Consider the following 13,745-nt stretch of genomic DNA (forward strand, 5'->3'; position numbering starts at 1 on the left):
ATGCTGGAAAGGTTTTTCTGCCAAATGAGACTTATGATAACTGTGGGTGTGAGGATGAGCCCATATCAGGGTTTATTGTACTAGCTTTTGAGGGTCTGCTAAAAAAATATAAATAAATAAATAAAAAAAGTAAAAAAAAGAAAGAAAGAAAAATTCAATCTATTTAGAAACTTTGCTTTCAGCCTTGACAAACTCTGGAAGAAAGAAAGAAAGAACAAAAGAAAGAAAGAAAGAAAGAAAGAGAGAGAGAGAGAGAGAGAGAGAGAGAGAGAGAGAGAGAGAGAGAGAGAGAGAGAGAGAAAGAAAGAAAGAAAGAAAGAAAGAAAGAAAGAAAGAAAGAAAGAAAGAAAGAAAGAAAGAAAGAAAGAAAGGAAATTTAATCTTTTTAGAAACTTTGCTTTCAGCCTTGACAGACCCTGATCAGGGACCCCAGCCATTCCAGACTTCTGACCTACACAGACAGGAGCTAATAAATGAATTCTGTTTGAAGCTGTTAAATTTATAACTTCTAAAACAATGTGTTTTCCTTTAGGGAAAATCTATGTAAAGACTTTGCAGCCAGAGAGACTGTTCAAAATCTCTGCTTCACAGGACCCTTAATTAGAAATAATGAAGCTTCTTTATCTTTAGTTACCTTCTCTATAAAACAAAAGTAGTACTATATTTATTATCTCCCCCCACAGAGTTATAAAAAAAATTAGAGATCATGTGTATAAAGATCTGTGAGAGCAGCTTAGAAACAAATTACAGTGAAAGAGACGTGATACCAAGTTACTTAACAAGTTACTCAGGGGTAGCTGTTGTAATTATAACTAATAAATGCTGTCACTGTTGTTTAGGAACTTAGAATAAGGTGACCAGATCGTCCAGGTCTTGGTGGAACAGTCCTGATTTCTAACAATTTTTCCCGCTTCCCGTGGCGTTTTAAAAAAGTCACAATTTTTGGAAAGATTGGAAATATTGGAAAGATTCTTTCCAAAAATCGGGACTTTTTTAAAACCCGCAGGACGCTGGAAAATTTGTTACAAATCAGGACTGTCCTGCCAACACCTGGACGATCTGGTCACCTTAACTTAGAACCTTATAGAGAGACATCCATGGGGGTAATGTATTTTAATAAATATATGTGTATCGGTTTATCGCATTGAGGAGAAAGGACAAGTAGTGTCTAAAGAATAGGAAAATAGATTAAAAATCCAACCTGATAAAATGTCTCAAATAATGGACTTTCTCAGATGGGAGATTCACGTCTGCATGATAAGTCATTTTAGAATATTCTAGAGCTGAGAGCCCTACCAACATGGCCCATCCCCAGAGTTGCTGACTTCTTGAGTATTTCTGAGGATGTCTTCAAATGTATTTGTTACGCTACCTTTATGGAATTCTGTGAGTCATCACCTTTACCTAAGGTTTATTTAGAAGTTGCTTCCCAATATGTTACTCACCTCACTTTAACTTTTCCTCTAAATTTCCTGCATGAAACATAAGAGTGCTAAATCCAGGTGAAATGTAATGTGGAATAAGCAAAATAAATTTAACTTACTTTGTGTCTCTAAAAATATAAAAGAAAGAAAATTTAAAAACAAAACCAGAATTCACAAGTGACCTAGAACACTGAGCAGCTTGAGTTCCCCAGTGGATATACTTAGCCCTGGCAATGGTCTTCCTTGGAGGATAAGATCCCCATTTACCAAATATTTAATGACTGGGAACTAGGGGAATTCGTGCCCACCCTCCCAGCCTCAGTTCCCTTTTTTCAGAAATGGAGAGAATTAGTCACTGTTCCTCTGGAGACTCTCCAGCTCTGCAATGTTTAGGTACCACTTTGTACAAAGCACCCAGCTAGATATAATGAGAGATACAAAGTGAAAAATGACACAGCCCTGCCCTCCGTAGTTCTTGTCCACTTTGGGCCTCAGTTTTCTCACCTGGAAAACTGGCCACGTGAAAGGATTCAAGATGTATTTGTAAAACAGTGACTGTGTATGTGCCCTCTAATTGCTATCTAATATCTCTAAAACAATAAACCCATAGGGGATTTAGATGCTCAAATGAGTTAATGGAAGCAAAAGTCTTATTTCAATGTAAACATTAAAAATGCATATGTGAGGGGTGATTCTACTGCATTTATATCTTTTTAATATCATGACTTTAGCAGGCCCCACAGCCAATTCTGTGTTTGTGATGGCAACTCACAACAGGTATCGTGTGATCCTGGGAAGCATGTCTCAGATTCCTGTGACTCCACTTAACCAACCCCAAGTCCAACAAATTCCTGGGAACCCACCTGGTTTGGAGACACGCCGGTCTCTGCAACCTGGAAGGAGATCCTTAAAAGCGGGAAAAGTTTTGGGGGTAAGTGAGATTTCACACTGTGTGCACTGGCCATGTGGCTGGAGTCAGGAGTGGGAGGAGGTTTGGAAACACAGAATCTCCAAATCCAGAAGGTAGGGCTGGAGCTAACCCAGCCTTGCCAAACTCAGCTCTATTAACTCAGCATCACCAGGGCCTCTGGGTGGGACCTTGTATTATCTATCTTGGACATTTTAGGAGAGAGAAAGAAAAGCAACAAAGAAGCAGTAAATTGGAATGTCGGTCCTGTTGTCAGAATTCATGTTGACACATGTGGCCTCTGGAAGAATGCGAGTTCAGAAGGTGGCTTCCAAACCCAATGTGCTTGAATGGAATCTCTCTCCAATGGGAACAAAATAAGAGCTCATGATGATCCCCCCCCCCCCCCCCCCCCCGCCCCAAGGCTGTCCTGGATGGGACAGGGGAAAGCCCTCTTCATTACATGGGTAAATGAATATATGCATGGATTCTGATTCAGGCTGTCCAGGTTCAAATCCTAGCTTCACCCCTATTTACTGGTCATATCAATGTCAATCAATACAACCTGAATGAAAGGCTTTCTGTATCTGCCAACTTTTAAAATACATAGTAATTCCATTTCTGAGACTTGTCTTATAGATATATCTGTACACATAAGAAATTTGACATGTATGAGATTATTTATTGCAATGTGGTTTGTGATGGTGAAACTGGCTCAAATGACCCTCAGGTTCTTTTACTTGCTGCTGTGAGGCCAAATACAGGACACCGTTGCCGATGGAAGGAAAGTGATTTATTTAGGTACTGACTATCTGAGAAGATGGCAGGCTCATGTCTTAGCAACCATCTTAATGTCTCAGAGAGGCAAAAGGTTTTTATAGAGGGATCGTGGAGAGAAGTGTAGTAAGGAATGCTGATGACATTAGTGTTTTTTTTTTTAAGCTCTCATGTGGGTTTGATGCTCTCTATAATGTCTGTCAGCATCTGCTATTTTTTTTCTCTCTGGGTTTTATCTCTGGCCAGCCATCAGCATCTATTATATATATATGGTAGAAACCAGTGAACAGGGGAGTTGGAACTGCTTCTGCCTATAACATGCTTAAATATAAAATTATTAATATTTTAGACTGCAAGTTTTATTAGTATATCTTACTTTCAATCTTTGATTAGTTGGTCAATTAAACATGAGGGATTTTTTTGTTTGTTTGTTTTTTTAAATATCCTATATCCTATACCCTGCTATAATAGGAAAAGAATGGGGATAACCAAAATATTTATCAACATAATACTGGTTAAAGCAATGTATTATCCAGCCTTAGAGACAAAGGTCTCAGTTTTTGTTTCTCCTGACAGGCCATCCAGATCCTGAGTGGCCTGATACATATTAGCCTGGGCATCATCATGGCGACCATCATGAGTGGGCCCTACACTGCTTTCTCATTCTACGGAGGCTATCCCTTCTGGGGAGGCATCATGGTAAGTAGCATAAGTCACCCTGTGAGTGAGTACCAGAAGTGCCAGCACACTGGCAAGTTGTGTACTTTACTGCATAAGTTTTTTAGCCAAGAGAGCATGTTGGCTGTGAAACCAGCTCAGGCCTTGTTCACCAAAAACTTTAGTCCATGTGGGAAGCCAGAACAAATACCATAGACTCGGTGGCTAAACAACAGACATTTGTTATGTCAGAGTTCTGGATGCTGGAAGTCCAAGATCAAGGTGTGGAAAGAGTTGTTTCTCCTGAGGCCTCTCTCTTTGGAGTGTAGATAGTTGTCTTCTTCCCACTGTCTTCACATGTTTTCCCTCTGTGTTCATTTCTCTTCTTATTAGAACACCATTCAAATTGTTTTAGGGCCCAACCATATGACCTCATTTAACCTTAATCATCTTCTTTTTTTAATTTTTTAAAATAATTTTTATTGGGATGGCATTGGTCAACATGAACACATAGGTTTCATGTGTGGATTTCTAAGTTATAAAATCTGTATATAGCCTCATGTGTCCACCACCCAAAGTTAAATCTTCTGTCACCTCATATCAGCATCCTCTTCTCCCCACTCCCCTTCCCCTGGCAACCATGACACTACTGTTTTTGTTCATAAGTTTCAGTTTTATATCCCACATATGAGTGAAATAATATGGCTTTTAGCTTTTTCTGTCTGACTTATTTTACTTAGCATAATGTTCTCAAGGTCCATCTATGTTCTTGTAAATGACTCTATTTCATCCTTTCTTACTTCTGAGTGTGAATCACCTTCTTAAAAACCCTATCTTCAAATACAGATTCTCTTCAACTGATGATGGGGCTACATCCCCAAAAACCCATGATAAATTGAAAATATCCTGAGTCAAAAATGCATTAAGTACTACACTATAGAGAAAGGGTAGTTTAGGCTAGTGATTGTGTGGCTGACAGGAAGCTGAGGCTGGCTGCTTCTGTCCAGCATCACCACATATAACTCACCCAGGAAAATATCAAACTTCAAATCCAAAGAACAGTTTCTACTGAATGCATATCATTTTCACACCATTGTAAAATAAAAAATCACAAGGCAAACTATAGTGAGTCTGAAAATGTCTATACAGTTTTTTGGAGGTCCTAGGTGTTTAGACTTCAAAAGGTGGATTATGAGAAGACAAAATTCAGTTCATATACCAAGTGACAGCCCTGTAAAGTGCCATTGCCTCAAAGCAGGCAGATTCCTAATTAGCCCACTTCAGAGGTTAAGAAACCTTTTCCTAGCTCATCAGCCCAGCGCTCAAGTGTTGTTGGACTCAGGCTCAGAACTGGTGCTCCAGGAGAAAAACGCTTCCACCAGGAGTTAAGATTGGCTGCTCAGCTACCGAACAGACATTAAGCATTAGGAACTCAACCCAGAGTCCCCTGATGGGCTCAGAGTCCACCTTGTAGCAAAATATTTGGTATATTAGATGTTTGGTTTTTTTTTCTGGAAAAGTCCACAGTTTTTATCACATTTTCAGAGTGATCTAGAACCTCTTGAAAGGTTAAGAACCAGAGGTCCTTTCTCTTTCCAATGTATTGCCTTTATGATTGTTTTCTACTCTTCTTAGTGTCTTCCCACTACCAAAGTCACGTACTCACATACACTCCAATCCCTCTCCCACAGACCATGTCCTTCTCTAAATGCCAAAACACAGTTTTTCTCTCTAATCACTTATCTGTGACCCAAGGCAACTTTTCTCATAAATAGCAAAACTACAGAGTAATCTGGACATCAGCCAAGTCACCATACACTGAGCTTTAAATAAAAATAGCCTAGAGTCATCCACCACCCTCATACACACACAGCATCTGCAAATGACAGGGCTTAGATTCTTGGGGGCATTTTTGTCCGAGTACCTGCTCTTTCTTGTTCCCATTCTTGTCTCATCTTCTGAGGCTGAGGTCTTCTCTTTCTGTTCAGCACAGACCCAGACTTGGAACTCAGTCAACCATAGACACCTGTGTGTATAAACAGACTTCTGTGGAGTTTGGGGAAATGGAGAAGACTAACACCCCAATCACAAAACAGTTCCTATTGAGTGTTAGATTCTCTTAAGTCATCTCAAAGGCCTTGCTGGCCATCTCCCCTTCCACCAGGCTGCTCAAGTCCCATCACCCTTATGACACCACCCTCCCTTTTTTCTACAGGACACTTTTGCTCTTTGTTGCCTTCTTGACTCCAGGAATATCTATTTCCTAAAGGTCATATGGTCCTCCTCCAAACCAAAGGTGCTCTCCTTAGGCATCTCAAAAGGACCAGCAGGGACATCAGAAGTCCAGCCTTCTGTTTCTTTACTTCCCCTTCAAGTCTTTATAAAAAGAAGGACATAATGGTTCACATTTATTTTTTCATTTATAGGAAATATGGCATTTCTCTTAGAAGGTACAGGTGGCTAGAGTAAGTTTTCATTGTGAATATCAATTTCCATTCCCTGAAGTAGAATGAGTTTAGGATGAGGGTTACGAACATGAGATCTGGGGTCAACTACCTGGATTTGACTCCCAGATATACCATTAGCTGGATGGTCTTGGGTGTATTATTCAAAATCTCTAAGCCTCAGTCCACCCCTCTATAAAATAGGAATAATAATGGTGCTTGATGGGCCATCATGGAGTTAAGTAAGGCAAAGTTAAAAGTAGTTCAGGTAGGACGTAGCAAAGCTTCTATTAAATCATAGCTGATGCCCTCTCTAACCTTCACTGACAGCAGAGAATTCCATCAGCCACTATGTCTGCAGAACATCAGTGTTGAAATATTATAAATCCAAACATTTAACCCTGTAGCCCTCATAGTTGAGGGCTAAGATGCATCATTCTTTGGAGTAACTAAAAGATACACTGGGCTGATATTTCAGCAGTGAAAGTGTGTGAACTCCTTCCTCCTTCCCTCCAGAGCCCCTGTGCCTGAGTGAATTGTTTTGGGAGGTCAACAAGATGTACCTGTGTGAAAAAAAAGGCAAGAAAAGAAGTAATTGTATTGAGTATCTACCATGAATAGGATCTACCATGAATTGGCAAGATATACCAAATGCTAAAAGCAAGGGACAAATTATCTCATGATAATAACACTTAGGAAGACATACAGTTTTCCTCATTTTTTTGAAGAGGAAATATACACTGAGAAAAATTAGTAATTTACATAAGATCACATGTTTCAAGTTAGAGTTTAAAAACTGGTATACTCGATTATATATTTATCCCTAGTCACTGCCCTGTCATGTGGTACAAAATAGCCCTTCTTTCCTTCCTTCTTTCCTCCCTCCTTCCTTCTTCCTTCATTTCTTCCTTCCTTCCTTCCTTCCTTCCTTCCTTCCTTCCTTCCTTCCTTCCTTCCTTCCTTCCTTCTTTCCTTCCTTAATTTACTTATTTTCCCTAAATTGAGTATGAGATCACAGCAGAGGATCCTAGCATGTGTGAGAGAATATGTGTGTGAAGGTGGGGCCCTGACCACTGACCTTTTTCTAAGCTCCCTCTCTTTTGTGCCAGTTCATCATTTCAGGATCACTCTCAGTGGAATCAGAGAAGCTACCAAGATTTCCTTGCCTGGTGAGTCATATTCTGAGACAGGCTCTCTGAACTGTGAACCCTTAGGAGAGACACACAACGGGGGAAAGAAGCTTATACACAGTGCCTCCTTCATCCTTGCACCTATACCTACTTATAACCACATACAGGGCACTGACATGCATGATCACTCATACTCACTTACAAGACCATGTGAACCTGGACAAAGTCACAAATGGAAAAAGAGTCCAAGAAGATTCTGTGGAAGATTCGGTAGCTTCAGGGTATGGAGAGACAGGGAGAATAACTTTCCTAAAAGGATCTTACAAGAGGAGCAAAAATAAAAAATAAAAAATAAAAAAAATAACCAGAGGCGCAGGGCTCTCCTCCAGCAGAGCAGGCACTGACTGCCTGCAGCACACAGAGCCCAGTGCCAGAAATTTCTACAGGGAAGCCAGGGGAAGCTCAAGCAGCAGCTTCCCAAAGGAATCCTTTCAAACAAATTCTGTGAATTAACATGGGAAAAGCTTGCTGGCCCCAAGTATTGGACCAAGAGAGTACCATTGTTTCCCCAGGATGGCCCGGTCCCACACCAGAAGAGGTCTATTTAAAAACTACAGGGAAGACCAATTCTGGGCATGCCTTTCTGCACATGGACCAGAATCATGGAGCATTAGAGTTGGTCACATCCCAAAACACTGGTTGAGTCTTCTAGCCATGTCCTGTGGGATGAATCCAACGATTCCTAAACATTCTTGGGGATACTTGTCCCATGAGATACTTTATGGAGATGGTTAAATAACTTGGGAGGGATCTCTATTTAATAGTCTCCTCTCCAGGGGATCCATATTCCTTGTTAAAGGCTCTGAGAAGTCCTGCACAAAAGACCTAACTTTGTGTAACCCAAGTGTTTTCAAAGTTAATTTATCCCCAAGCCTACTGTATTTTGCACAAGACATCTCTTTACTTGCCTGGCATCTAGGGTTCCAGAAATTCAAATTATGAAGCACTTGTTGAATCTCTGCTTATATCAGCTACAATTGTTTTTATCTCTCATACTGACCTTCTCTGTACCTTCTTCAGCTGAAAATTAGCCTGGGCTTGAATATTGCCAGTGCAATCTGTTCTATGGTTGGAATCCTGCTCCTCATCACAGATATGATTATCAACTCCCTAAATAAGTACAAGGAACCCTATCATTACAGTGTGGTAAGTATCCCTCTTGACCAATTCTCCTGTGGATTCCAATGTAGCTATCTTTAGGAAATCATTGGAAAAGGCCTGACTCCACCAGGCTTCTTTACTAAGCACCAAAGAAAACAAAGCTCTCTAAATCAGAACAGAGTTTCAAGTCCCTTACCTGTAGCTTTATGGCTATTACTCTAAGCAAGTGACTTTTCTTAATCCTGTTTCCATCTTTATAAAACAATACCTACCTTTTGACATTGTTTGGAGAATTAAATGCAGTTATACAGCAGATACCCACCAATCTGCTCATGTTCCTGCCCATTACTGTGGAGAAAAGGGTCAGCAAAGGTGTTTTAAAAAAAGGATATAGTGTGAACATTTAAGGTTTTTCAGGCCATCTGGTCTCTGTTGCAAGTTCTCAATCCAGTGTGAAAGCAGCCATAGAAATGAATAGGCAAATGAGCCACCAATACTATAGACCCATTCTGTCAAATAGAAATCTAATGTAAGCTACATGTGTGATTTTACCTTTTCTAGTCTCTGTATTAAAGAGTGAAAAAACCTGAAATTAATTTCCACAATACATTTATTTAACCCCATAAATACAAAACATCATTTGAAAGTATACCCAGTAAAAGAAAGTTATTAATTCAAAATTTTGCATTTTAGGTGCCACATTTTAGAAATCCTGTGTGTAATTTGCATTTACAACACATCTCAAGTTCTCAGGGGACACTTGGCTAACATCTGAAAATTCAGCTATAGATGAGTCCATGTCAAATCAATGTCTTCCTCTACATAGCAGCCCTGCCCTCTCTGCTCACTCAAGTTATCACTCCATGTGCTTCTCCCCTCTCCCTGGCCCCACCTCTCTTCTACATCACTACCTGCCATTTGCTACAGCTTTTCCATCAACATCTGAACACACTTCTGTCTCTCATCTTTGATAACTAGCCTTCTCTTGTTTATTTCAGCTACCACTCCATTTCTCTGGCTCTCTTTGCAGAAAATTCCTTAAATGAATTGTCTGCCTCACTGTCTCCAATTCTCTCCTCTCATAATCTCTCTTAACCCATGCTAGCTATACTTTTAGCCTCAGTTCTCAAAAAAACTCCTCTACTCAAGCGTCCAATCATTCCTTCTCTTTGGTGGACTTCCCGTTGGCTTCCAGGCTCTGCAGCTGTTATTTCTGCACCCACACTGATTGCTCTTTTCTCTGTCTTTCCCCCAGACCTCACATTATTCGGGCAGCATTCATCACCTCTGTGTTCCTCTTGGTTCTAGGACTTTGGAGTATCTACTTCTGCTGTGATGTTCACCTTTAGCCTCCTGGAATGCTGCATTGCCTGCGTGTCTGCCCACTTTGGCTGCAAACTCATCTGTTATTCACGTAACAAAGTAAGTGTGTAGAATCCTCAGTGGGTGGAAAGATGCTCTAAAGAGTGTGAGGACTAGAGAGGTTTTCAAGCTTCCCCTTCTTTCCCAGGCACATAGGGAATCCCAGAATAAAGGCCTTTCTGCAATTGTGGTTCTGACTAATGTACCTCCATGTACCTGTCTTTTTCAGGGCACTGTGGTCTTTCAAACAGTCTATGTGACACACCCAGTGGCCGATCCTGAACCAGTGACATACCCAGTGGCCGATCTTGAACCAGTGCCATACCCAGTGGTCGATCCTGAACCAGTGAACTCTTCACCATCTTATTCCAGTGAAGACTAGGACTCCAAATAAGCCAATGGTTCTAGAAGCATCTTCCACTGGAACTAAAAGAAGAATTCCCCTTTCTCCTCTTCTGAAACTCAGCTTCTCCCTTCTCTTACTAAGGAAAATTTCTTTCTAACTCTTGGCACTCTGTACTTCATTCGCTTCAGTTTAGTTAATCATGCTATTTCTCCATTTAAAAGGAGACTTTAAAGTGTATTTGAGCAAAGAGGTCCTCCCTAGGACATCCACCTGTGGGATGTCTAGTGCATATATTCATGTGTTTTCCTGTGTGAGCTTATGAGCTAATGAAACAAATGTCTAGACAACCCAAGCTTCATTCTCCCAATCATTCACTCATTGAATAAAAGTACTCTGAGCATTTGATATGTTCAAAACTCAATTAATGGCAGGATGAGGGTAAATATGGTGAATTTGTAAAGTCCTTGACTTCAAGGAACTTCTGCCTCACAAGAGAAGAACATGTAAGCAGTTTTCTTTAACATAAGGCAGAATGAGGGAATAGTACAGAGAGATCAGAGAGGGAAATGATTTATTCTGACTGACAGGTGAAGCAGAGAACAAGCCCGGTTGAGGAAGCAGTATTTGTTGGGGCATTAAAAGAGAATGTGTGGTTTCTATGTTGTTTTTTAGTGCAATAATATGTGCTGTGCCAGCACAACCAAAGGTTCAGCGAGCCTGAGGAAGGACTGGTGAAGGATGAAGAAAAGACAGACAAAGAGAATAAGCTGGGTCTAGGTGGATTTTATCTGTGTGACTGAGACCACAGAACAGATCCAGACTGCAAGCTGATGCTTTAATTATAGTCAGAGGTAAACAAGGTAATTTACAATGTTCTTGAAAGTTTCATTTGTTTTGGCAGTACTTGTTGCACCTCCCGCAGCCCATTAGCTACCCAGGAAAGATTTAGGGAGCAGTCACAAGATCAAGCTTAATTATGCTAAGAGGGCTGTGCCCTCTAAGTTGGGACTTGTTTGTGGCTTTCCAGCAGGTCAGTCCTATGCTTAACCCTATAACCGCTTCCTACAATAATATACCATTATTTTGAGAAGACCTTCAGAGAGAATCATCCACTGAAATTATTATGCTTTTCATATGCTATTGCCATTGATGCAATAGTACTCAAGAACAAGCATTATCTTAAGATATCTTCCAAAGTTATGAGGCAATTATATCTTTATTTAACAAAGGATCAGAACTCATTCATAGAAGTTATATACATAACTTCAAGATATCTGCTTTTTCAATTTAAATATAGTTACCCATGATGGCCAATTGGCTCCCTAAAGGTTACATGCCCACAGATTATAGAAATAATTTGTAAATCCCAGGTGCCATCAAGTTTTCCTTTGCTACACAGTCTGACAATCACTCTTATTATTATTATTAAGTACAGACATGTTTTAACTCTTGTAAATATTTTTAAGCTCTGACTTTACCTAAGAAGTTTCCTCTCAATGGGTCGATGTTCAAAGTTCTGTCTCCTTTTGCACTTGTGCCTTCTCTGATCAAGGAGCCTTTGGATACCATCAGCCAGTCAAGAAAAACTGAGATTTCAAGGCATACAGTGTGTTTTCTAGAACTTAGTGGGTCTTAAGAAATGACAGATACCAAAAAAATGTCAGTCTGAGCATGTACTGTTCTAATTTAGCCCAGTCCTCCACCTATCTGTTTTGTGAGCTGAGTCCAATGTTAGTACACTGAGCTCCCCACCATGGGATGACTTGTTTGGACCAGTTTTGGAAGGCTGGATGGTCAGAGTGAGTCCTGCCCTCTCTTCTTTCTCGTCTTTGTTGTTGCCTCTTACTGCCCCATCGGATTTGACATCTTCTCACTTCACAGATCTCCAGACCTCCAAATTGATCCTATACTCTCTTCTCAGAGCCTCCTTCCTGACTTATTTGACCTCTGGGTTAACATAAACACTCTGAGTTTCACCTCCTACATGTGCATCATCTCAGAGAAGGCATCTTCTAACACACCTGGTGCTTCTCCAGAGATGGATACCTTTCACCTTCCCTGCTGAAATCACCGCGGGGCTAGTTTGAAAAGAGTCTCTCTGTCTCTCTTTTTTTTTTTAAATCATACTACCTACTTTATTAGTTCTGTGTGCTAGGCCCTTCATCCAAGAGGGTTCCTTCTCCAACCTGGAGTGATAGCTCACTGCCTCCAGCAGGTAATAAAATTACATACTTACCCTGCACTGTCCCACAAGCCATCTGTCTGCACACCTTCATTTACTCCCATTTTCTTCAGATCAATGACAAATAAAGCTGGAAGAGACCTTGGAGACCTATGGATCAATGGAAATGCAGTTTCCATCGATGGAGGGCAGAAATTTCCCAGGGTTATCAAGCCATTTTTTGACCATTTCATTTTGCAGTACATTCTGATACCTCATTGCTTTTTGAAGGTGATAGTACTCAAGATTATATTAAGAACATCACGTGAACATATGTCTCAACCTATAGTGGGATCTCTCTTGGTGCATACATTTTTCTGGAATATTTTTCAATTTCTCTTCCTATGTCATAACAAAGGAAATTGATATTATATTTGCCTTGGTTAATTATAAAAATACTAATTTTCTCTACTTCCACATTCTGTACTTTGCCTTGATTGTGATTACACAGATTAATATTTTATTATTCTTTCTCCTATATTAGACTAATAAGTCTACTCCTTTATAACTTAATTTTGTTATTTGTTACTTGCTAGTGTCCTGGTGCACAGATTCACGCACATAGAAAGGAAATTAATTAGAAGAAATATTTCTCTCTTCACCCTTTCTCTATGATAGAAGTGTCAACCAAATTCACGATCAACAATGACAGATCGAAACACACGCATGCAATTGGCACCAGTGAGAGCTTTATATGTATTGCGCATGTGTGAGTCAACTTAACCTTTTATATATATGGAACAAACTTACATAATTAGACTTGCTTTCTGATTTAGCTAAACATTTTCCAGCCTAGTAAAGCACCCCGACTTCTCTTTCAGGCAATTGTCAGCAACATAGCAGTAAATATTAACATGAAGCATATTATTATTGTAGATCACAAAGGGAGAACAAAGGGTAAACTATTTAACTGTATCAGTGTTTGACTATATTCTGCTCAGTGAGGAAACCTGAAATCATTTATTGGGACCCTTGTGTTAACTTGCATGATTAGGATTCCAAGTTCTTCCTTTAAATAAAAATAGCCATAGATGTCATGTTGGCCTCCATTTGGGGCAGGGTGGGTGTGGGGACCCTATCTAGAATGTGGATGTTCCAGGCCACTCTGAGCATGGGACTCCTAATAAGTTGCTATAAGCAGGTGCAAGAAGCAAGGACACACTTTCTTACTGTATGTATACTGCAAAAGGGTGCCCTTCTATAACCCAAAAAGAGTGAGGTCACTATTTGGAAAGAAGCCTCTTTTGTCTAAGTTAGTATTAAAGTATATTACTGACCAGCAGGTAGCAGGCTCAGAGATGGCTACTTAGTTAGGC

The 13,745-nt window shown here is 40.1% G+C and overlaps 1 protein-coding gene across 1 annotated transcript; it reads left to right on the plus strand.

The window, feature by feature from the left end:
* Positions 1–2,145: 2,145 nt before the first annotated feature.
* Positions 2,146–10,244, plus strand: LOC311628456 (membrane-spanning 4-domains subfamily A member 8-like; the record flags this gene model as incomplete). Its single annotated transcript, XM_084895679.1, has 6 exons — positions 2,146–2,355; positions 3,685–3,807; positions 7,319–7,378; positions 8,420–8,545; positions 9,809–9,922; positions 10,092–10,244. The coding sequence occupies 6 exons, from the start codon at positions 2,146–2,148 to the stop codon at positions 10,242–10,244; spliced, it is 786 nt and encodes a 261-aa protein (XP_084751805.1).
* Between the last annotated feature and the right edge of the window lie 3,501 nt (positions 10,245–13,745).

Source organism: Pipistrellus hanaki (genome assembly GCF_964339955.1).
Source record: "Pipistrellus hanaki genome assembly, chromosome: 9".
NCBI classification, from domain to species: domain Eukaryota; kingdom Metazoa; phylum Chordata; class Mammalia; order Chiroptera; family Vespertilionidae; genus Pipistrellus; species Pipistrellus hanaki.